Raw genomic sequence first — 26,697 nt, 5'->3', positions numbered from 1 at the left:
CGTCGCTAATTAGCGAGGGATTAGCGACAACATTTTTTCGTCGCCAAAACACTACAAAAAATGCTAATTAGCGACGGAATTAGAGAGGGAATTTTTCCGTCCCTAATCTGTCGCTACTTAGCGATGGATTAGGGACGAAAAAATTCCCTCGCTAATTCCGTCGCTAATTTTCGTCCCACCTGAGACGCGAAATTTTCCCTCCCTCCGTTCAAAAATTTTCCTCCCTTTGTTTTTTCCTCTCGTTCGATTTAAACCATCCCCACTTGAGACGCTTCTCAGGACACCAGAAGCCCCACTGACGATGCACACAAAGAGTCGATCCCCACCTATGGAGAAGTCGCATATGGAGCCGTCGTGGCTTCACCGGAGCCGAGACGTCAAGGGGGCGACGAAGAGGAGGCTGCTGTTGGGGAGCCACTGGAGCCTGTCGGAGTTGCCGACGGACCAGACAGGGGTCTTGTAGTAGAAATCTGATTGCTTGCCGGTGTGGCTGTCCCACACCCCTATGCCGTACTCGTTGCTCCTCCCCCTGCAACTCGCGAAGATCCGCGTGGAGTCGCAGCTGAAGCTGAGCGCCCCCGTCGTGAAGCTCTTCGGCTGGTTCTCGTGGCATACCTGGAACTTGAAGAGGAGCTCCCCCCGGAACGCGCCCCCACTGTGAAGCTCTTCGGCTGGTTCTCGTGGCAGACCTGGAACTTGAAGAGGAGCTCCCCCCAGATTTGCGCTGAGTCGCAGCCTGCCGAAACGCGCCGGTTCTGTGCAAAAAAAAATTGCTCCTTGCCGAAAAACGCGCCGACAGCGAGCAAATTTTTTTTTTATTTTTTTATTTTAAATTTAACGACGGATTAGCGACGGATATTATCCATCGCTAATTTAAAATAGCGAATGACTCATGATGGATCATATCCGTCGCTAATCCGTTGCAAATTAGCGATGGAATTAGCGGCGGATAAATTCTGGCACTACTTAGCGTCGAAAAAATCACGATGAAAGTTTTTCGTCGCTAATCCGTCGCTAAACAGTTTAGCGACGAATTTAGGTCATCGCTAATCCACAGGTTTCTTGTAGTGGAAGATCTGGCCGAAACTTTTACATTATGGATCATGTACCTACACTCTAGAATGCGATGTATTTTTTCTATATGCTACAGACCTTCTAACACTCCTTAATCCTAACCCCAACCTTAGCTAAATCCTTACATAGTTTGGCCCGTTGACCTCACTAGCCTCTTCCTAGACCTAGACAGATATCTCTGAGCCCTAAAACGTATATCAGACCCTTACATATGTCTCTAGGTCACCCTAGAACCCCTTCATAAGGTCATTTCAGTTTTGAAATGAAAACCCTAACCAAACCACTTACTAAGCCCCACACTTACTCGATTAGCCATTTGACCATGTTTTTCATTGTTTCATTGTAGCCGCAACCACGAGAAACCTCAGGCCTCTCCCTCACTGTGTCAATCAAGGTTCAACACCCTAACACGTGTCCCACATATCCCACAACCCAAAATCCACAAGTTTGATCCTCTTCAGTTCGTCGAGCTCAAATTACAATATTTGTCCATTGTAAATCTGGACCTACCTTAATTCTAATCCTTCTTTCGAGCCTTCCACATCAAAAAATCTAAGTGGTATAACATAAGCGGACCAATATCCGAGCTGTTTGCATCTCTATTGACAACATCCTAGGTCAGTGTATAGGTAGTCACTGCTCAATTCTGTATGAGCCGGATCCAGATATAGCATATCGGACATTCTCAAAGAATTGGAGAAGTATGAGATCAGGACATCATGAGTGGGAGCTGGTTTATATCCAGGTCAAGCACATGTAAGTTTAATTTAGATGAATCCTTGTGGTATATAAAACTTTACATACATAGGATCTAGTTGGATCTAACCCATAGTTACGGGATCCACTCATTTGTTGCTTTAACCTGACTCAGGTCCATATCTAAATGTTTTTAGCAGAGCCCAAGGATTCTAATCTTTTAAAAGACTGACAATTTGGAAAGTCAAAACATCAAATTCTCGTAGCATCAAATTTAACAATCAATATGCTGATTTAATTGGAGCTTGAATGTGCAAAAAGCATTTCTAAAATAAATGCAATAAAAATCATAAAACAATGACTAATACAACGTTAATACAACCAATTTGGGAAGTCTTTCTTCGGCAGAACGCACGAATTTTGTGCTGGCCTTACAACTTCAAGAGTTGCAAAATGAAAAGAACCCAATTCAATGTTAAGAAGAATTGCTTCCAGTGAGAAGCTTGTTGATCCTCTGTTGTTTCTAAAGCAGCTAATCAAACACAAAACCAATACTTTGAAAGATGAGATATCATTTGGACTTGCACTTCAAATCATGTTATGAGCATCCACGCATTCCACTCTTCAACAGATCTCATCAGCCAAGCACCTACTCAAAGATGCCGAATCTATCATTCCCTAAAAGGCCAAAGTTCTCTTGATAAATTAAAGATTTTCATATTATCTAGTAGATAGCCTCCTAGTTCATGCTTCATCAACTCATTGATCCAGCAGTTGCTATAAATCTGTCAGAAAGAGCGTGTGTGATCTACAAGGTGTAAGCTGAAAATCTACTCAAATGCAAAATGAATTTGGAAAATAAATATATATCTAGGACTCTAGATTGCCTATAAAAAATTATCATGGTGATCGCTATCTGCATTTAGTTCTGATACCCAAATGTAAGAAATTGTATTTCTACTCTTTGCTCTTTGTCTTGTCCAATCTATCCACTCTCTTATTTGATAGTACTACTGAGAGGACTACTAAAAACCCAAAGACAGAGAGAGTCCACAGGCCGACCATCCAATACCTAGGATACACAATCCAAACATCAGGTGTATCGTGCAGGCTATGTTGTAAATCTCGATACAGTCTAATTGTGGCTTTTTTTCTCTCTTGCCATCTTCCATTAGAAATGTTCGTCAGTAACTGAGTTGAATTGTTTTTGCCATCTGATTCAAGGCACTTCCTTCTTTTGTGATGAAGATAAAGGGCTTCATTCAGCTTCTGGGCACACTCAATGATTAGTTTGTCCCTTCTTAGAGTGCCGTCATCAGTAGCGGTAAGCATGGAAGGATCAGGCGGATCTGGAAACTTTGACCAGCAGACATCCACCAAGTCAGTATTCCTCCAATCAGCTTTGTCAAAACTCCAGTTCCCTACCCCAAATTTCAGCCCATAATGAAAGACCCTGGGTTCAACCCCTGGCTCAGGAACATAACCAGGATAGATTAATATGTCTGGGTTTATTTTGTGCCTCAGATTTAACTGCATGAAGAAGAAGGTCCAAAGTCAATAAGAGCTAAACAAGGAACAATTAGTAGCTTTTTCTCATTGTGCATGTGGTTCATATTGGCTTACTTTTGGATTCTATGATGGATTCATACAATTGGTCTCAGGGAAAATGTCTGAAATCCACACACAGAGAGTAAACACGTTCTCCCTCTTCAAAACATATTAGTAAATCAGTTTTTATGTGTTGAAGGGGAATCACCATTGCTATGTTTTCGGTGCATCATGGAAAAACAAAACATATACAGTTGGATCAGCACTTTATTCATTAAAAGGTGGAAGATCAAGAACTTGTGCCTCAGTTTTGTTAGTGGAGAACAATAAATTGCCAACATATTCACCAAGTCCCTTACATTACTAGCGATGGGGGTGTTGTTAGAGAGTGCATCAGAATTCAGAATCCTTTAGAAATGCATCAAGGGTATTTTTGGTATATTTTGGACCGCCAGAGGCATGTTGGTGTTCACCTCTGAACATCTAGAACAAGTTTTCATGCTTTTCTGGCTCTTTTCTGAGGTCATATCAATGTAAATGTTGTGTTGTTTTTGTGTTTTATTGTATCTTCAAGTGTTTGTACATGATGTGCCTTTATAAGGCATTTTGGTCATTATATCAAAGAACCCTAAAGTATATATATATATATATATATATATATAGTTATAATGAGAGAGGGCCGAGTTCTCCCTCTTCTTTTTCTCTCTCATGCTCACACACTGATTTTTATAAACACAGCATATGTCAAAATAAATTTAGATCCATGCACAAATATGAATATATGAATTTGGAAGCAACAGGATAAGCAGGTCTTACAAAGAAAAAAGTAGGTCAAGCAGAATATAGTTTACAACTTTAAATTCCAAAGATCAATGACTAAACTTGCATTGCTTGCACATTTTATCTTGCATAAGCACAAAAGCAAACAGATGCATACATGAACTTATTTGTTAATGAACATGTGTACTTTTTTTGGTCTTTTTCTTCTTCTTTTGTGTGTGTGTGTGTGTTTCAGCAAGCAGGTATAGTTTAGATGACTGTGTGCCTGTGTTCCAGCAGTATATGTTAGATGATTCTGTGCATGCACAAGCATCTGGTTTTCGTACTGCAACATACCTCAGCCGCACCAAAGGAATAGCCATACATCTCGCTAATCCAACCACTTCCATAAATATCACCAGTAAATTTAGTTGCATAATGTTCCTTGTCAGCTCTTACTTCCTCTGTTTTATGGAGCCAAAATAATGCAAACTTTCGTAGATCATCTATGTGCATAATGATTACTCCACCTACCTTGTCACATGCTTCAGGGCGACGCGTATGAATTCTTGCAAGCTCATTGTCGCAACCAATAAGATACCTATCACAGAACAAACTAATCAGGCATTTAAAAATGGAAATTTCAAAATACTGACTGTCTGGCACTGATAAGCAGACATGGTTGTTTTTTCCCCTCACCCATATGGAGTGGATACAGGATGCCCTCTCTCTGCATTGAACTCCCATGGTGTAATAGGACCTCTTAGTATCATATCTGCGTCTAGAATAACAATGTACTCAGCATCTATTTCTGCATGATTTAACCAATGAAGAACTGCTGCCGGCTTATTGATTGCTGGATACCTGAAAAAGTTCACCAAGAGCTTGGATCAATATGCTACATGTTCAACAATATTGTAATGCACAACGACTTTTATGATCCACTTGTCAGCTTTCACATAATACTCAAATCATCAAGAAGACCAGGATGAGATCAGGAAAAGTAGTTCATAAGACTATAAAATACAGGTCTCATAACATAATGTTTGTCAAGTTCCTATACATAAAATAATGACATGGACATGCCAAGGAAATATATACGTGTCATGTAATCTATTGAATCTTTAACTTGAGCTGGAAAAGGATCTTGGTCAACATAAAATGCTGAATATGCATTCCAGCAATGTCCAATTATTTCTTTTTTTTCTTAAGCATAAGGATATTAGCTGCATTTATCTCTACTGCAACGGAACTGCAAGCATAAAATAGTTTATAGGTGTATTATATTGGTATTACCAGGAACTTTTGTCCTTTTCATTTCCTTCTAGCTTTTAGTCAATGTGCATATGAGGGCATTATGGTCATTTAGCTTATTCATTCTCCTGTAATAGAGAAGTTATTAGCAACAAATTCTGTGTGCTTTGGAAGTATCTTAGGAAAGTTATGATTTGCTATAAAAATTTTGTTTTACTAGTGCAGCCTGGGCTGAATGTGAAGTTTGATAGTTTCTGGAAACATGGATAGATTGACTGTTGGAAAGAACTTGTTCCTCTAGGGTCACATTCGCTCGAGGAATATTGGAATAACATGGTTTTCAGTATTTTGAGTTGTATAATTGATTTTCTATGGTCTTTAGAGGTTTTGCGGCTAATAGCAGCTTGTTATCAATGGCAAGTAGTAGTCAGTTCACTGATGTAAAACCCACGTTAAAAAAAATAATAATTATTATTATTATTATCGGACCCGAGCCGGGTCGGGTCAGGACCCGACCCGGGCCCGTTATCGACAGGGTTTTAAAACCCGACACAGAGGGAGGATTTGTTTAAAAACAAATCCTCTCCCCTGTGCGCCGCACCTCACTCGTACCGCTCCACCCCCCCCCCTCGACAGCAGGTTAAGGGAAACCCTTTTAGGGTTTCCCCGAAGATCGCCCGAGCTCTTTAAGAGTATCCCGGGAGGGGAGGGGAGGCGCACCTCCCTTCTCTTCTCCTCCTCCTCCTCTCCTCCCGACGCTGCTGCCTCTCTCCAATTGCCGCCACCGACGACCTTGCAAAGGAGCCGACAGCGACGACGGCGCCCCCCTTCCAGGTACGCCCTCTATCTCCCCGGCCTTCTGATCCTCTTCCCACTCCCTCTGCATCTATTGGAGGCCCGACAGGTGGCCTACGGGACCCCTGTCGTCTTCCCCTCTCTCTTGAAGTTGCCGGAGAGTCGGCAGGGGGCCAGTCACCCCTGCGGCACCCTCCTCCTCTTTTTTTTTCTCTCCTGGAGGGCTTGCCGAGAGGCCGACAGACGGCATACCGCCTGTGTCGTGCCCTCCTATTTCCCTCTATGCCTACCTGAAGGGTGGCAGGGGATCAACACCCCCCCTGTCGCACCTTCCCCCTTGTTTCGCCGTTGTTCCGTCAGGCAGGGGCCGGACCCCCTGCATTTATTCGTTTCGTCAGGCAGGGGCCGAGGCCCCAGCCAGTTTCTGTTTTGTCTGGCAGGGACTGAAGCCCCTGCCATTCATTGTTTTGCAGGGGCCGAGGCCCCTGTCGTCCAGTATTGTCAGGCAGGGACCCAAGTCCCTGCCATTTGTTGTTTTCGTGAGGCAGGGGCCGAGGCCCCCGCCATTGGCTGTTTTGTCAGGCAGGGGCTAAGGCCCTTGCCATTTATTTATTTCGTTGGGCAGGGGCCGAGACCCCTGTCGTTTGATGTTTTGGCAGGCAGGGGCTGAGACCCCTGTCGTTCGTTGTTTTGGCCGGCAGGGGCCTCGGCCCTTGCCATTTACTGCTTTGTCAGGCGGGGGCTGAGGCCCCTGCCATCCGCTGTCCTGTCAGACAGGGGCCGAGGCTCCTGTCATTCGTTGTTAGGTCAGATAGGGGCCGATACCCCTGCCACTCATTTGTTTCCGCCGACAGGGCAGGTCTTACCACTGTCATTCTGTTCTTTTTGTCAACTACGTCATTATAACTTACACTCTTGCAGATTTACGCAATAGGCCCCGTTCGTGCTCCGCGGCCCGACCCTCGTATTATCCTCACGCATAGGCGTACGCAGCTACACAACATTCTGAGGTAGGGTAAAGTCGCACAAAGGGCAATAAATGAACCTATTTAAGTTGAAATAATTAAGATGCCCATGCTAGACATGTTTAGAGTTATATTGCTTCTGCATTGCGCATTATCTTGTTTGTATGCTCATGGGTCGAGGTACAATTTTATTCTTCGATCATTATTTTGCATAGTTGCTTATGAGTTTGAGGTGTGGTTTAGTACTTCGTGCAATACCTATGCTCTTGTTTGCTTGCATATATTTTTGCCTGCACGTTTCCTTTGAGTGAGGTACGACTTCGTGTCTCATGTATTACTTATGACCTTATGTGTTTGCCCATCTAAGTGGCCAAGGTATGATTTTGGTACTTCGTGTATTACTTATGTGCTTTTCCCTCGATGCGCGGCATCGCAAGTCGAGAGTTGCTTGTTGTCATGTTATAACCTGCATATGCTCAGATTCATGGTAAATATGTACTTACATAAATGTAGTCTTATGCCTATCCTGATATCACTTGTTTTCAAAACACTAGAAGTTGTGCTTGTGCATTGCAGTTCTTTAAAAGCGAGTTCCTTCTGCCAACCCAGTGCTCTTCAAATTGCACAGCTTTTGCAAAGTTAAGTTTTAAGTCTCGCAGGATTACGAAGTCACATTTGGGCCCTCTCAAGTCCACACACTTGGGAGAAATGTTTTATAACCTTGATTCAAGTTGCAGCTCAATTTAAATAACCCCGATTGGGGGTAGGAGCCTGTGATCGAGTGAGGTTCTGTTGAAGGACCCATTCTTCATTTATTAAACTTAGTGTCGCGTGTCGTGCGAATCATGTCGATATTAATATAAATTTTAGATGCAAGATTGATAGTGATGTGCCTTGTGTGAATTGTGGCTTTTAAGGATAAATCGTGCCAAATGAACACTCCTATATTCGTCTGATCGTTATGAAGTTGTGTGTTCCTTTTGAGAAGCCTACGCACCCTCTTTTTTTGTGTAGCGTACTTTTAGTCATGCACGACGTGTTAAGTACTTTGTTGATCGGACGAGAGATCCGAGACGACCTCGTATCATGAAATATGCAAAATATTGTTGAAATGAATTCAAGACTTATCTTGCCAAATTGTGTTGTGTTACTTCTTTTGTAGATAATATCTGTTGGGGTTTCTTTGGTGAAATCATATTCCTTTCATCGTAGTCGTACTTTTGACAAGTACGTCCGTACTTTTTGACAAGTACGTCTTCTTACGTTGCGATGATTGGATGAGTAGGTTGTGGCAACCTTGATGAGTGCAAATAACAAAATGCTGAGATCACCTAAATAAGTGATGATTTCCGCCTTCACCGGCAAGATACTCGAGTTTGGTCGAAAGACCAGAGTATGTAGAATGAGTCTTCAGTTAACTACCCCTGATGTACTTATTCGAACCGCTAACTCCTGTCAGGAGAGAGGACGAAAAGGTACAAAAACTTCGATGGACAAGCCATTAATGGCAGTTACGAGCAAAAGACTCGGCTTCCCCAGTCATCGGAGTTAGGGGAAGGAGACTACCATAATTATCCTAGGTGGTAGCTCTCCATGTTCGGGATGCATCCATTGTTTATGCTGCTTTGGGGATTTCTCTCTTGGTCACTGACCGTCCCCTTAGGTGCGGACTCAGTCAGCTATCCAGGTTATCTTAAAATACATAGCATAATAAACCCTCGGATAAGTCTAGGCTGTTTCTAGAGTCGTGCCTTGTGCGTACCCACTTGGCCAATTAATATCGAAACATAATTTAAATCTGATCACACACTTTGTTGAGTTATGCACGTATGAAAGCTATAGCATGCAACAGGTTTCAATACTTAGGGAATTGTGTGTGTGGTTGATGTAGCATCGTATTTTGCTTGTTTATGCAGTGCTTTGCTTATAATAATTAGCCTACTTGTGCCAGTGAAATGCTTGTATTAGTTTTAGCATTTTTCTCATGATAGTTGCTCCATGAATCTGTTGAAATTAAATTGCTATATGATTGTCTGTCTACTTGACATATTAAATTATTTTGCTTAACTATGTTCTATATCGTCCTGTATGTGCACCTACCAGTTTTTAGTGAAACTGACCCATTTTATAGGCAGATGATGTATAGGTGATACACTCTACGATGGCACGATGGCGTGATGAGATCAAGATTGAGCTCTTTCCCTGACGTTTCGCTCTTGAGGACATGTTGGTAAATTTGGTATAAAGTGTATTTCAAAATTTCTCTTTTTATTAAACCTTGAGTTACTAAAACTGTTTTAGTAAACTTCTTGGTTTCAACAAACAAATTCTTCATCATTGAAATTGCATTTTAAAACCATTTGATTACGATAGTTGTGCGGAATTCGGTAAAGGAAAGTTTACGCTGTAATGCGCTCAAGGTCCATCGACTTGTTGTTTTAAAAATATCATTTTTCCGCTGAAGTACTATTTAGACTCTGATAATTGTATGATTTCAAAGCTTTCTAAACTATTCTAAAAGTTACAAATCCTGGATTTTTTGGGGCGTTACAGATGTAGTGAATTTGGGATGAAAAGAGAAGCAACATGGACAACTGTGAGTCACTCCAGTTGTAAAGGTAGTCATCACAAACTACACTTCATGAAGACGGTTATAAAAGATAGTGTCTTGAAAATGCAAGAAGCAGCAGAAGGTGTCGTTGTCGTCAACCGAAGCTAAGTATCGTGCCAATGCCACCACAACATCTGAAATTGTGTAGTTGAGAAGATTATTGAAAGACATGAGGGTGCATATGCAATCGCCCTCACGGTTATGCTGTGACAATAAAAGTATCATCTACATATCCGGTAATCACACGTTTCATGAGTGCACCAAACATATTGAAATAGATTGCCACTATGAACGTGAAGAGTACCTGAAGAAGTCCATTCTGCCTTATGTAGCATCAAAATTTTATTTGGCCGACTTCTTTACGAAAGCGATTCTTTCTCCCCAATTTCATTTTTTGCTTGACAAACTTTCGGTGATTGCACCATAAGTCAGAGGAGGAGTGTTAAAGTATATATATATAATACTTATTGTTTTGCATATATATATATATATATATATATATATATATATATATTCTTGATGTAATAAGTAAAACCCATTAGGGTTGTTTTAGTCATTTCACCTTATGTAATTAGTTGTGTTCATTAGGGGCACTTTAAGTTTTTATTATTTTTGTAATTTATTCTTTTTATCAAGGGTATTATAATCCTTATAATGCTCTTGAAATAGAGTTGTTGGGAGTGCTCCCAACAACTATATTTCTAGTTGTTGGGAGCACTTCCCAATGGCGCTTCTTTGCTTCCTTTTGTGTATAAATAGGAGATGTAACCCCTCTTGTATGTTGAGCTTGCTCTTAAGCATTGTCTTAATAAAATCCTTATATTTTTTATTTTGTTACTCATGCCCATAAGTGGCATTTTTGTGATTGTATCTTGACCCATAAGTAGTTTCCATTTGTGTATTTGTTCTTGCCCATAAGAGGCACTTGTTTGTGTTGACCACATTTCATTATAACAAGTGTTATTTTTTGTAGAGCCACATATCCTTCATTAGCTCAGGAATTAGCAGAAGAGACTAAAATTCTCATGAAACTTGATAACCAAAGATACTAGTGGCTATAAAGAACATACATAGACGTAGTGGCCCTCACCTACCATGGATTGGCTCTATTAATGCTGATATGAATGTTATAAGCAATTTCAACAAAGAACTAAGGTTCATGATCTATACTTGTCCGAAGTCGTAGAAAAAAAGATTTTGAACCTCAACTACCACCACTCCAATATATAGTTTAATGATAAATGAGAAACCCGCAGAACAATCATGAATCGTGCTCATCAATCATGTGTGTTTCTTCATATCTTAAGTCTTTCACGCATAGTCAATTAGCTTCTTGTGCAGTCTAATATTTCAACCTCATGCTCCCCTCCCGCTCTTACTGCATTGCACCTTCATTTCGGTTTCTCAATATATTCAAGAGCCTTATGCCATACCATGGCTAATAAATCTATTTTAATCAACTGTAGATCTATGTCGTGGTACAATTCATACTCCCAGTATCAAAAGTTGGGTCAGCCACTTTGTTCTCAATCTTTATAGTGAACCAAATATCTTTTAAGTTTGTCATGTTCTTACGATTTGAATTTGATTTTCCCTTTTTTTCCTTAATTAAAAGGAGTTCAAAGCCTATGACATTTTGGATATATAGTCGACTACCTCCTCAAGCACATCATTTTTTGAAACAAATACAAGAGACGGATCATTCCTTTGGCTCACATCCTATCACCTATTCTACCCAATGTTGTATCGCATGATATGTATCGTTACTATTAGCATTTTCGATACGATACACACTCGTATCACAATACGAGTGTGTATTGTACTTGTATCGGATGTATCGTACGATACACCTTCTGGCGCAATTTAAAAAAGGCTCAATCGTATTTTTTACTTTTTCAATTTTAAAGACCTCTTGAGGGTCGACTTCCTCATTTGTGTAGAGGCAATTAGAGGGGAACCCACACACCCTAGGATCCGTGAGAGCGATTTGAGGGTCAATCCTTATGCAAGGGAGAGGTTTTTGTGGTTTGCACAAGAGCAGAGTTACCTGAAGTGCCCATAGACTTGGGGGAGCGCACTTCCCCTCTAGGGGGAGCGCCCTTTTTAAATGGGAAGCGAGCTTCCCATTAATGGGCAGATCACTTCTCTTTTTAGGGGAACATATTTTCTTAAAAAAATGGATTGAATAGTATTATCCCTTAAAAAAAATTTACCAAACAAAATGAAAGAAACATTGTTTTTTAAAAGGGCAAAATAGTCATTTTGAAAGTAAAATCGATTAAAAGATGAAAAGTCGAGCGAGTAGGGTTTTCATTCCCAAATCTGAACTAGGATATTTGATAATAAAGATGATTGATGTTGTTGTTTTGTATCTTTTGTTACAAAACTTGCGTGTAACAGGATCTATATTTAGTTGTTTGTGACATGACATGAGACATCTATGTTTAGTTGAATCGTGAATGTTTAATGACATATCTATGTTTAATTACATCGATCTTGTATTCTTGGATTTTTTTAGATTTTTAGGAAAAAATAGTGAAAATGCATTTTTTTACGATACATATCTTATTTTGATCCTGATGCAGCGAAGGGACCTAGTATTCTCGCTAATGGATGCTGGTGTAGACACTAGTTGATGCAGCATGGACATCGAAGTTTTCGATCACTGTGATGCAACGTGAATATCGGATTCTGTGATGCACTTGAGGTGTAGCAAGTAGGGGCACAACTTTCACGATCGTGCGATGTGCCAAAATGAGTAAAGAGATCACCATAAACTAACGGTGCTGGACTGCAAATTTTATTCAATAAGCTTTGAAACAAGCAATGGGAAATAAAACCACAGGCAACAAAGGAAACAATAAAAAAACAAAGATGTTGCAAACTGAAGTGACAGAGAAATAAAGAAGTGAAAAGAAAAGCTGCTGAATGAGACAAAAGGAATAAATGTCATCAAGTAAAATGTGCAGAAAGACAAAATAATGGAGAAAGGGGAAAACCGACTGGGAAAGAAAAGACTCAGCAAAAACCCAAAAAAGAACAAAAAGGAAAAACCCCACTGACGGCTGCTGCCATTCTGAATATCCTTCTCCTCCTCGCACGCAACCCTAGAGGGGTTTTTAAAGACTGCTACTGAACCCGGGTATCGGGTCCAGTATTGAACCCGGGTCTTGACCCGAATCATTTTCATGCTATTGATGGATCGGGGTGCTGTCAATATGTAGACCGGATCCGATCCTGCTCTGCATCATTCTCCCCCGGTTGAGAAATAGTCGGCTCCGACGACTGATCTCCTCCACAGTGAGCATATAGATCAGACACATCGAAGATAGGTGCTTCCATTTAAAATTGTGATCTGCTCCTGACTCTGCAAACTTACCAATGACCACATCTCCAGCTTGCAAGTTGGCATCAATAAATGAGAATCCATCATCATCAAGTCCGGCCACCTTACCATACCCACAGAACGTTTTTCCAAAATCTACCGCCCCTTTTATTTTGCAACACTTCCCTGTCTCCTTCACAACGTCAACTTTAGATTTATAACTGTTGATATGCTCAACCCTGAACATGTCACGCTGTAATGAAGCTTGATTCAATACCAAAGAGATTTCTTGAATGCCGCCAAGATGAACATTAACATCCACAATTCCATCCAGACCCGTACATCCGGGTCGGACAGAGGTACCCAAGCCCCCAGCAAGGCTCCATGGATTGCCAGGGCCCTGCAAGTCCGACCCACTCTGCGGCACAACCCCCATGGCGCGAGGCCACAATCCCAAACCTACAGTAGGACCCAACGTGACGCTGGGTTCCTGCACACCGGGTCTGGTCTGCATTGCAGTCGCAGTGACCTGCTGCCACGGTTGGGGCACACCCGAGCGACAGGGTGTACCACTTTGATGGTTCGGTTGGAGGGTTCCCAGATCTGGGCGAGCCACAGTCCCCGCAGGTTCGAGATGGAGGGGGTTTACCGAATGGGGAACACTGCTGCGACCCGCATCCCTGTGCAGGGTTTCCACATCACCTTCTCGCCGCGCCGTGTGCTGGAGCGTCTTCGGGGCTGGATCGAAGGCGGTAGTATCAACGGGGTGGATCGTGCGCGTGCCTAACTGATTCAATGGCACTGTGTGCGCATCCACCTTGGATTCAAATGCACCCAACCGTGCTTCGACCCCATCCATGCGTTTCGACAGACCGGCTACCTCCTTCTCTAGGCGTAGAATCTCTTCTTGCATCTCCGTCACCATGTCGAGCATCCGCTTCATGATCTTCTCTCATGCCTTTCCGTTTGTAGGACCGTTCCTCGCCCCTTGCGTCATGCCGTTGACGAAGGAGGAGGGGCTGGGCTCTGATACCACTTTGATGCAGCGAAGGGACCTAGTATTCTCACTAATGGATGCTGGCGTAGACACTAGTTGATGCAGCATGGACATCGAAGTTTTCGATCACTGTGATGCAACGTGAATATCGGATTCTGTGATGCACTTGAGGTGTAGCAAGTAGGGGCACAACTTTCACGATCGTGCGATGTGCCAAAATGAGTAAAGAGATCACCATAAACTAACGGTGCTGGACTGCAGATTTTATTCAATAAGCTTTGAAACAAGCAATGGGAAATAAAACCACAGGCAACAAAGGAAACAATAAAAAAACAAAGATGTTGCAAACTGAAGTGACAGAGAAATAAAGAAGTGAAAAGAAAAGCTGCTGAATGAGACAAAAGGAATAAATGTCATCAGGTAAAATGTGCAGAAAGACAAAATAATGGAGAAAGGGGAAAACCGACTGGGAAAGAAAAGACTCAGCAAAAACCCAAAAAAGAACAAAAAAGAAAAACCCCACTGACGGCTGCTGCCATTCTGAATATCCTTCTCCTCCTCGCACGCAACCCTAGAGGGGTTTTTAAAGACTGCTACTGGACCCGGGTATCGGGTCCAGTATTGAACCCGGGTCTTGACCCGAATCATTTTCATGCTGTTGATGGATCGGGGTGCTGTCAATATGTAGACCGGATCCGATCCTGCTCTGCATCAGATCCCAACTGATACGAGTTACGATACACTTTTTACCATAGTTTAAAAACTCGCCGGATTAACCCGGTGACTCGATTGACTCGGCCCGGATCGCCTTGTCACTGGGTCAAAAAACAGGTGTGACCCGGCTTTAACAAAACTCGGTTGAGTCATGGGCATCACTCCTTACCGACGAATCTGGAGCGATGTGTCAACTAGCAACCGTATTTGGAAATGGGTGAGTCATGCATATATATACATATATAATATATTTTATATATAATTACATATATTATATGAAATATAATATAAATATTATGTATATTATATAAAAATATACATGTATTAATAAAATTATACATTAAATCAGTGTTATCAAAAACACGCCTTGAGGCGCAAAAGGCACACCTCCCCTTGAGGAGAAGAAGAAGAACTTTTTATATGTTAATCTCATATATTTTAACTTTTATATGTTAATCTCATATTATGCAATCAGTTACAGATTCCAGTTATGTAATCAGTTTCTTAGTTACTTTTATTAATCAATTTCTTAGTTACTTTTATATGTTATATTTATTTAGTTTCTTTATTTATTTACTTTTTATTAGTTTCTTTAGTTATATTTTAACTTTTATCGGTTAATCTCATATTTTTTAGTACTTATTCAAGATTTTTTATTGCTTATTGGGTGTTGCTTTATAGGACATTATATTTTTCAATTATATAATTAGTTTTTTGTAATCAGTTTCTTAGTTACTTTTATATGTTAATCTCACATTTTTTAGTACTTATATGAGATTTTTTATTTCTTATTGGTTGTTACTTCATCAATAAAGTATTTTTTATTTATTTGTATTTTTAGATATTTTTTTATGATTTTTTTAAAGTTTTCAAAAAAAAATGAGGCTTATGCTTTACGACTAGAGGCTTACGCCTCGCCTTAGTTTTTGGTGGAGCGCCTCACTAAGCCTCAATGCTTTTCACAACATTGCATTAAATATATTATAAAAATTATCATATAATGTATATTATATATAATATATTGGTAAAATACTATAAAATATAGATAATATATACATATATTTATATATTTTATATAAAATATAAAGTTAACATGACCTGGCCGAGTCACGAGTCACTCAAGGACGAGCCGAGTGACGAGTCACCGGGTTTTAAAACACTGCTTTTTACAACTTTGATTCTACCAATAGAAAACAAGCGCCCTAGGAATCACATATATCTCAGAAACAATGTAGCTCTCAACCTATGTCTCATGGATACGGCTGCGGATATGGAGATAGAACCATTTTTAAGAAGTTTTCAATATGGCTACTATATAAAGGGACACATACAAGGGCCAAAATGGAGAATCTGTGTTACATAGCTCTCGACCTTCTATTCCTTCTACTCATTCTATATATGGAACTTTTTCTGTTGAGCATTACACATTTCTTGCTTAATGAATCCTTATATTGATCCAAGATCATAACGAAGCAGCTTTAAAGACTAAAGTGGTAACAACCTATGGCAGAAAAAAATAGATAAGACATAATATGTTGTATGCACAGCTTCTAGCTGAGAAAACAGTGGTACGATGTAGGCGGATCTACAAAATAAAGGAAACATTAATGACATAAGGAAAGGATTGTAGCTAAAGGTTACAATCAATTCAGATTATGCTAAGACATTTGCTCCTATAGCTCAAATAAATACTCTTCAAACCTTCTTTGCAATTATTGCTGTTAGGCATTGGAATTTGCAGCAATTAGATGTACAGAGTGTATTTTTCAAATGGAGGTTATTGATTCAGAGGACAGAATGTGCTTTACATGGTCTCAAGCAAGTCATTTGAGACTAGTTTCAAAAAAATTAGCTTAGTAGTGGAGACTCCTTGGCTTTCAATAGAGCTACCATGCTCCAGTTTTGTTTGTAACTAATTCCTCCAATAACCCTTTAAGCAGAAAATGACAAACTAAAGCAGAATTTATGCGGTCCCAAATGTCTCTTAGATAAACAAAAAATGATTTCATCAAAAATGCATATAGCTATTTATAATGTAGGAAAAAAATTATTCTTCTTCCTTCATATAGACCAGTAGTGGAAGCAAGCAACTCCAAAAATGTCTTTAGATAAGTAGTGGAAGCAAGCAATTCCTAAAATGACTTGCCTTATCCAAGCACTATTCTAGCTTTTCTCACACTTTCTCATTTGATTGGAGTACAAAGCAGTCATGTTTAGCCACTGAACGACTTTTCCTTCTTTACATGCAATTGTAGCTAACGTAATATATGCTTTATCATTGCACAATCAAGAAGACTAGAGAAACTTTCCTTTTTAAGGGGAAATTTTTCATTCCCTAATTGGACTTCCACTCAAAATTGCCGAAAAAGATAAAGTTTCACAAAACACATCTTTGTGGCCCTTTTGTTGGAGACAATTATGAATAAAATATGGAGCAAATTCTTGGAAAACAAGGAAAAAATTAAGCTAGACACTCGCAGCAGAAACTAGCATATCCAACATCAACAAAATAAGGGCAAGAAGATCACCTAGTTTTACTTGTGAATTTTAAGGAAATAGAAATCTCAATTCTTATTGATGCTAAAGCATATCATAATTTCCATAAATGGGAAACACTCCCAAAAAGAAAATAAAAACTCCAGACAATTCATATCAAGGGTAAGTTTGGTTTGCTGGGTCACATGTGATTCCAAATCAATTTTGATTTGGAGTCACATGTGATTCCAAATCAATTTTGATTTGGAGTCACATGAATCAGAATCACAGGAGACACCTTGTGGTTCTGACTCTCATTTAAATGAGAAAGCAACTCTGATTTGTAAAGGCAAATGATAGTTCATTTCTCACCACTCATTTTCTGATGTTTGTCTAGCCAATGCCAATGAGATTCATTCGCTCATTTGCATAAGAGTCCAAATCTCATGAGACTCGACCAAACATGCTCCAAAATCCAATTACATTTTCGAAGAAGGCTATCAACAAATAGAAACTGAAACAATATCTTAAAGCAAAAGAAATTTCTCATCTTTGAGCACAAGCCTGTGGAGACATTACAGGATGTGCATGATATATGTTGCCTAACCAGAATCTTTAAAGGATTCATAGTATAGTTGCCAGAGGAAAAAACAATAAAAAAGGAAAAGGCATTATACAGGCCATTCATGAAAAGGAATGAAGCCATATACCTCAAGAACAACACTGATTGAATGAAAGAATTGTGCATGAGCAATCAAAAAATGGTCAATGCATAAAAAGATGGAACATAGTTATAGGATAAAAGCTAGTGACCATCTTACCAGTCTCCTGTTAATGGATGTCGACTCATTGAAGGAACATAATGAGTAGGAGCCAGATCATGCCCTTTGTAATTTGTTAAATCCTCATTTGCACAGCTCAAAAGGCGTGTAATATTGCCAGGCTGACCACTAAGATGGAAGCTATGCATGAGTCCAATGGTTTGCCAATCAAAATATGGTGTACATTCAGTTGAGAAAACAGTATGGATTTTTGGCTTTACTCCTCTTAGCCTTTCAGTGGACTGTGTCCGTACTGCTTCCAATCTTTTACGCATTTCAGGAGTTAATGACTTTGGTTTGGTAAGTTCAGAAAATTTTTCGCTTTTTAAGAAACTTAAATATTTTGACCATGTGGGTTTAGGGCAGCCGATTGCTGCATGATGTATCAGTAAGCCTTCGTTCAGGGTATTTATACATTCTATGCTTAGGAACAGGCCTGGTCTTTTGTCAGGATCAACTTCCATCTGTTGAACCTATGCAAAATCAGAAATAAACACTTCAAACAGGGAAAGATAGTTAAAATTTTATCAATATGATGAAAGAAAGTCAGTTTGATTCATTTCACCTAACATAATGTACTTTGACCCATAGTAAGAAAAAAAATTATAAACTTCTACAACACCAAATCTCCCCTACACACCATTGCTAGCAAAACTAAGTGGATTTGATAAACCAACACAAAGGAGATAAATTGTGTAAGCATCATTCACATGGAGAAATGGAAGTAAAACTTCTTCAGAGCTTACTTCTCTTGGATATGGAGGGGGAGTGAAAAGCTGATCACACTTATAGACAATATCATCTTCATGGTGTTGTAATTTATTGAAAGACCAATTTCCTACTGAAAATGCCAAACCATAGTGAAGAACAAGAGGCTCAACATCCTTTCGAGGCACATATCCGGGGTAAATCATCAGTTCATCACTTATCTTGTGGTGTAATCCCACCTGCTCATAAGAGAAATGAAAAAATATATATTGCAGAACAGTTGAAGACAGTGATAACGGGTCACGACTCCTCGAAGTCCGTGCCCATTAATGGGTCTTGTCTCTTCGGATTTCGTTAACGAATCTCGACTCTTCAGAGTCTGTTAACGGGTCTCGGTGCCTCGAATTTTGTAACGGGTCTCTTTCATGTTTTGTAATCGTTTGTGGGTTATAAAACGTGGTTAGGGCTGGGGTTACGAGTGTGTTGTAACACAGAATTTTGAGGAAGAAAGGCTCTACGTTTTCTCTCCCTGCTGCTCTCGCTCTCTTTGTCCTGAGTTTTCCCTGAAGGGGTTTTTTTTGCAACATCGGTTCGTAGAGGTTGTCTTCGAAGGACGATCTGTCAGAGTGCACCGGTTCTAATCGTCGAGTCTATTGTATCCTTGGGGAAGGACACCGAACCCTGTTTTGCACTGTATGTGGGGGCAAATCTTCTCTAAGGGGAGTACTTTTGTACGCCTTAGCCTATTACATAATCTAAACATGTTCGTGTTGTTTTTATTGTGTTCTATGCAACTGTTTGTTGATTTGCTTTTGTCTGGATTTTGGTGTAATGCGGAATTCGACATGCTTGCTCCCTGTTTATGTTTCAGTCGACTGTCTTTCATGAATATCATGTTTGTACATGTTCTGATTTCGTTCATGTTGTTGATTGTGAAACTGTGTGATCTAAAAAAACGATCCATCAAAAAACAGTGAGAGAAATTCAAGCTTTTCAATTTTCTGCATCTCTTTTGGTATACATGCTTTTGAATCAGGGCTGGATCCTGAAAACATATTTTGTGTATGGTAAGAATCTATATGTGTGGTTCAGGTCGGAAACTAGTCTAGCCTCTTTCTTTTTCACTTGAAAAACAACAGGTTTAACCTGTTTTTAATTGATCCAATGTCACAGGATTTCACTTTATAAACCAGATTTAGAACTCTATTGCGAGATCCGAGTTGGTTTAATTAGGATCTACAACTGAAGGTGTGGGGTTTTGTGTTCTGCCTTTTCAAGAGAGGGGGCAGTACACTGGCCATTCCCCACCCCTTCTTCAATAGAGGGGCTCCCTTTTTGTTATAAAAGGTGCCTCGGGTTGGGCAGAACACTTGTATAAGTGTCTGCCCCAAACACTGGATCGCTTTCCCTGGAGCTGGGCCCACTTTTCAAAAATCAGATCAAAGTGTTGGATTCAAGCCGGACTCGACCCTTTTCCAACCTATTTTCATCCTTAATTACCTTTAACTTGGTTGGGCAGTGGGAATTTTCTCAAATCCCTTGTGACTAGGGCAACGAAATGAGATGAACCACGTGGGTTGGCTTATGCTCGACTCATAAAGAGGTTGCTCGAATGCGTAAAGTAAGCTTCACAGGCAAAACATGAACCGCTGATTTTCGGTTCGGCTTGTATAAGTTCATTAAATAGTAATACATATATGTTAGGAAAATGGGGTAAAATGTTCAACACATAGCTGCCAGAAGTGCTGCACCCAAAAAGGGCAAGTGCACTTTTGAAGCGGGAAGCATGGGGAAAATTGCTTATGATTTGTGGGAAAAAAAAACAGGCTTTAACAAAGGCCATGACCGCCGCAAAAGTCTGTTTTTTTTTTGTTTAACGTGCACCCACAGCTGATCTCGCCTGTGATCAGCAGCGGGCGTGTGTCCGACCCAACAGTGAGCGATTTGCCCGTCCACTGTTACGGGTTACTCTTATATATCCTGCCTGACCTGACCCAACTAAGCCCAGCGGCCTAAATGGGGGGCTGCAGGCTGAGGGTTTTGTGAATCAGCCGGCTAGAACCAAGCATGAGATTGGCCCATCAATTGACGGGGCTAGCCCAGTAAATGGCCTGGCCAGCCCGCTGCCACCCCCTAGAGAGAGAATAAAAAATGGCAGTAAACCACTGCAACGGGTGTCTTATCTTTGAAAAAAAAGTCGTACTTTTCTTTGGTTCTACAAGATAACTTGACCTCCAAGTCCTTGAAAATCCCAAATGGCCCACCACCATTCAACAAAACCGTCACGCCCACGAAACTTTGCCATTTTCAGCTATAAAAGACAGAATTCTGCATCAAGTCACCACCACCCCTGCCGCCCCTCCTCCCCTCTCTTTCTTTTTCATCTTCCTCTTTGTTTCTTGTAGGACTTAAAGGGCGTATAGAAGGAAGCAACATAAAGAAAATGCGGAGGGAGGGAAGACAGCATGGAGTTGTGAGGAGCTTCACGGTGTTATCAACCAAAAATAAGGTTGTCAATAAGTTCGATTCGCTTCGGGCCACCGGAAAATTCCAAAAAGTATCGTCCAAACCGACGAATCACTCAAAATTCACCGGTGTTTGCCGTCATCCGAGATGCCATGAATGTCACGCATTGCCGGTTAGTAAGTCAAAGGACAAGGCTAAAGGTTTCCACAAGCTCAAGTCTAATGATGTAACCATGAATCAAAAGTTACTTGATTGGAGAGTTGTCGACATGCATAAAGGATTGAATTGCACCAGATCATCAGCGACCGCTACTAGCTTGGAGTGCTTGCTCGGGGATGATATCGATGAAGACTATTACGACGAAGAACATATGGAGGAAGACGAAGATCTTGCGGAAGTTAGCAGCAAATTAGCTTTGAATATTGGCAATGCTAAGGTCTCTGAGGTTATAGATGTTGATCATGGTGCTGACGATGAAATGATTGATCGATGATAAAGATGAGCTTAAGGTTGGTGATTATGACATTGATGATGATGATGGTGATGGCGATGATGATAATGATTATGATTTGGTGCTTTGTCATGTCCAAATCGATTGCGAATCCCAGGAGGAAGGATGGTGCCTAGTTAAGGAGGATTTTTGTAAAAGGTAATCCATTAGTCTAAATCTGCTTGCATTTCATTTTGTAAAAGGAAAGTTTCACGCGTGTTATGTTTTTTATTATCAAGATTACGGGGAAATGATGTGTAGGCTAACAAGTTGGTCTAGTACTATAGGAATTTCTTGTGTTGAAACTCTTTGATTTATGGGTTATGGACTTGTGGTTCTTGTGGCATGCCTGAAAAGGAACTTGGTGTAATTTGTTTCAACAGGAAATGATAATTGTAATTTTTTCTGTTAAGTTCATTGCTAGTGTCACTAGTTATTTGTACCTTATACAAAAATCCAGCAATTTTTTTTTATTTAAAATGTAAGGGTAAGGGAGGCTCATTTTTGCATGGGAAAAAGATACTATTGATCTCTCATTGTGAAACACTTGCATGCTTGAAAGTTAGGCCCATTGATTTGGAAACTTGAGACTCAATTCATTCTCAAATGAAGGCTCCTATTTACAAAGTTGCGAATTACTCAACACTTTTACTAGTTACAGATTTACCATTGCAACTTGTTAGATAGAGTTACAGAGTGAAAGAAATATAATTGCCTTCGGTTAACGTTATTAATAAAGATAAAAGCCATTAAAAATTCTTATAAGAAAATGTTAAATTTGGAAACCTTGGATTCATTTGCAGAGCATGAATGAAACCTTCCGTTATAGAGCTACAACGGGTCTAGTAAAGAGGGTCCAAAATCCAAATTAACCAAGCAAGGTGCTAATCTTTAAAGAAAAAAAAAACAAAAAAGTTACTATTTTTTTATCTCGTGTTGGGAATTAAGCAGCTCGAGTAGAATCCAACTCATTTATTCCCTAAATCACCCTAAATGAACAGGCTATCATGTCATTTTTCAAATCTTTACAAATAAAAACAGTTGGAACCAGAACTGCCCCTGCATAATCTTTATATGTGTCAGCTATAAGTGTTTTTATTTCACGTAAAAAACCTAGCCCTGGTGGCAGGTAGATCATAGATCGACTGCCTACGGGGTAAAACTCCGAGGAGGCTAGGACCCTTGCTCTCAAACCTACCTATGCCGGATGTCAACTTGCAGAAGGGGATATGATGCCTGTAGGATTCTAACCTCAACTGCCAGTGTGACAGTCTCGGCCCAACCACTGCACCCAACACCCTGGTGGCGTTAGCCGTAAGTCTCTTATTAGTAATATAGAGTCCCTGGTAGATTTGCATGCATTTCCTCTTTAATGAATATGGTAAGATTTTATTCAGCCATGTAATGCCACGAGAACGCTCTTCTTTTGAAGCCCATCTTGTTGGAGAGAGAGTGAGGACTTTTCAAGCTAATAGGGACAAAGTTGAACATAGTACTGATCAAACTTATGTGTAAATAGAGATTGTGAACAAAGTGGTAGAAACCTACCTCTATTGCTTCGTAGGAAACCACCCAAACAAGTGGCATAACTTTTTACTATGGCCAAAGTATGCCTACAACACAAATCATCATTCTTTTATAGAGATTACCATGTTCGAGGCATTATACAGGTTTCCTCCTCCATCAGTAACCGCATACAAGTATGAGAGTGTTGTATCTTCTGAAGTAGATCATACCCTACATACATGAGATGAAATTCTTGCTATATTGAGGCAGATCACCGTGAAGGCCCAACAATGAATGAAACAAATCTACAACAATGGTCAATTTGATCGGGCATTCAATGTAGGAGATTGGGTGTGGCTCGCTAGAAGACCCTTTTGGGTTAAGATTATCACAAGCTTCAGGCAAAGTACTACGGACCATACCGGGTTGAGGAACATATAGGAAAACTTGACTATCGTCTAGCACTCCTCGAGGAGATGAAGATTCACCCTGTCTTTTATATATCTTGGCTCAAATAGTTCCATAGTGAGCCTCTAACGGTTATGGATGTGCCCCATGATGAATATTGTGTGCCCCAGTCCATTGCCATCCTGAAGACGAAGAGATTACGAAAGTATAATCGAATGATGTGAAAACATCTTATCGAGTAAGACCATGGCGGAAGGGATTCAATAAAATAGGAATGAGAATTCGAATTGAAAAAGTGGTTCTCAAATTTCAGACCTTAGGGGCAACGTGATTCAAAAGGTGATAGAGTTGTTATGGTGCTAAATCCAAAGAACTCGCCAGATCAGTTGCTCAAGGATCTAGATGTCACCTCAACTGTGAAAGAGGGTTTTCCACATCCAAGTGGGGCCCATAGAGGTGACATGGCTGCTAAGATGACTTCTCCTTCAGAAGAAATTTTAATGGACATGTGTCAACACCAAAGCCAAAGAGAATGTCCCAGTAGGGCCTATAGAGGGGCACCAATTTGGAGGAAGAAAGTGGGACGTCCCCACCTCTCCAGAGCCTTTTCCCTCTTTCAAGGAAAGAGAGGTTGTGTAGAGTCCATCTATGTCTCCTTTATTGATTTTTAATTTTTAAAATTTTAGGCTTATAGAGAGTCCAATTCATGTTTGAGACTCTTGTCTCCTATTTTATCTTAGTTTTGGTTGCTTAGTAGGATATATTTTTAGGCAACTAAAGGGTATTTTGGGTTTATGAGATAGTTTAATTTTATGCACTAAATAAGGACTACTTCAGACCTCCTCTTTATATAAAGAGGCATGAGAACCCCCTTGATGAATATGAATATTGATTCATTCTCAAAGCTCTCTCTCTCTTCCCTCTTCTCTCTCTGATCTTCGTCTAATACACATGAAGATCAAGGCTTCCTTAGGCTGGTCGACACCTCCCCTGAAGAACCCAAGCTCTCCCTGCCTTATACGCATGTGATTTAACTGTTCTGAACACTACAAGAAAAATGCTACTTAGCGACGGAAATTTGCGACGGATTTTTTCCGTCGCCAATTTGCGACGGATTAGCGAGCGAAAACTATTTGTCGCTAACGTTTGAAATATTTGCAAAATTAGCGACGGAAATATCTCCGTCGCTAAAGTCGTCGCTAATTAGCGACAACATTTTTTCGTCGCCAAAACACTACAAAAAATGCTAATTAGCGACGGAATTAGAGAGGGAATTTTTCCGTCCCTAATCTGTCGCTACTTAGCGATGGATTAGGGACGAAAAAATTCCCTCGCTAATTCCGTCGCTAATTTTCGTCCCACCTGAGACGCGAAATTTTCCCTCCCTCCGTTCAAAAATTTTCCTCCCTTTGTTTTTTCCTCTCGTTCGATTTAAACCATCCCCACTTGAGACGCTTCTCAGGACACCAGAAGCCCCACTGACGACGCACACAAAGAGTCGATCCCCACCTATGGAGAAGTCGCATATGGAGCCGTCGTGGCTTCGTCGGAGCCGAGACGTCAAGGGGGCGACGAAGAGGAGGCTGCTGTTGGGGAGCCACTGGAGCCTGTCGGAGTTGCCGACGGACCAGACAGGGGTCTCGTAGTAGAAATCTGATTGCTTGCCAGTGTGGCTGTCCCACACCCCTATGTCGTACTCGTTGCTCCTCCCCCTGCAGCTCGCGAAGATCCGCGTGGAGTCGCAGCTGAAGCTGAGCGCCCCCGCCGTGAAGCTCTTCGGCTGGTTCTCGTGGCATACCTGGAACTTGAAGAGGAGCTCCCCCCGGAACGCGCCCCCACTGTGCAGCTCTTCGGCTGGTTCTCGTGGCAGACCTGGAACTTGAAGAGGAGCTCCCCCGGATTTGCGCGGAGTCGCAGCCTGCCGGAACGCGCCGGTTCTGTGCAAAAAAAAATTGCTCCTTGCTGGAAAACGCGCCGACAGCGAGCAAAATTTTTTTTTTATTTTTTTATTTAAAATTTAACGACGGATTAGCGACGAATATTATCCATCGCTAATTTAAAATAGCGAATGACTCGTGATGGATCATATCCGTCGCTAATCCGTCGCAAATTAGCGATGGAATTAGCGGCGGATAAATTCTGGCACTACTTAGCGTCGAAAAATTCACGATGAAAGTTTTTCGTCGCTAATCCGTCGCTAAACAGTTTAGCGACGAATTTAGGTCATCGCTAATCCACAGGTTTCTTGTAGTGAAAGATCTGGCCGAAACTTTTACATTATGGATCATGTACCTACACTCTAGAATGCGATGTATTTTTTCTATATGCTACAGACCTTCTAACACTCCTTAATCCTAACCCCAACCTTAGCTAAATCCTTACATAGTTTGGCCCGTTGACCTCACTATCCTCTTCCTAGACCTAGACAGATATCTCTGAGCCCTAAAACGTATATCAGACCCTTACACATGTCTCTAGGTCACCCTAGAACCCCTTCATAAGGTCATTTCAGTTTTGAAATGAAAACCCTAACCAAACCACTTACTGAGCCCCACACTTACTCGATTAGCCATTTGACCATGTTTTTCATTGTTTCATTGTAGCCGCAACCACGAGAAACCTCAGGCCTCGCCCTCACTGTGTCAATCAAGGTTCAACACCCTAACACGTGTCCCACATATCCCACAACCCAAAATCCACAAGTTTGATCCTCTTCAGTTCGTCGAGCTCAAATTACAATATTTGTCCATTGTAAATCTGGACCTACCTTAATTCTAATCCTTCTTTCGAGCCTTCCACATCAAAAAATCTAAGTGGTATAACATAAGCGGACCAATATCCGAGCTGTTTGCATCTCTATTGACAACATCCTAGGTCAGTGTATAGGTAGTCACTGCTCAATTCTGTATGAGCCGGATCCAGATATAGCATATCGGACATTCTCAAAGAATTGGAGAAGTATGAGATCAGGACATCATGAGTGGGAGCTGGTTTATATCCAGGTCAAGCACATGTAAGTTTAATTTAGATGAATCCTTGTGGTATATAAAACTTTACATACATAGGATCTAGTTGGATCTAACCC

The 26,697-nt window shown here is 40.7% G+C and overlaps 1 protein-coding gene across 1 annotated transcript; it reads right to left on the bottom strand.

Moving 5' to 3' along the window:
- Positions 1–2,082: 2,082 nt before the first annotated feature.
- LOC149839054 (peptidyl serine alpha-galactosyltransferase-like) lies at positions 2,083–21,047 on the bottom strand. Its single transcript, XM_090003920.1, has 6 exons — positions 20,970–21,047; positions 18,781–18,981; positions 18,035–18,507; positions 4,777–4,941; positions 4,435–4,678; positions 2,083–3,300 (listed from the first exon to the last, which is right to left on the bottom strand). The coding sequence occupies exons 1-6, from the start codon at positions 21,045–21,047 to the stop codon at positions 2,728–2,730; spliced, it is 1,734 nt and encodes a 577-aa protein (XP_089860046.1). The 3' UTR covers positions 2,083–2,727.
- Between the last annotated feature and the right edge of the window lie 5,650 nt (positions 21,048–26,697).

The sequence above is a fragment of the Nuphar pumila genome, chromosome 4 (assembly GCF_984573655.1).
Source record: "Nuphar pumila chromosome 4, dmNupPumi1.hap1.1, whole genome shotgun sequence".
NCBI classification, from domain to species: Eukaryota; Viridiplantae; Streptophyta; class Magnoliopsida; order Nymphaeales; family Nymphaeaceae; genus Nuphar; species Nuphar pumila.
This window is presented reverse-complemented; position numbering and strand designations above follow the sequence as displayed.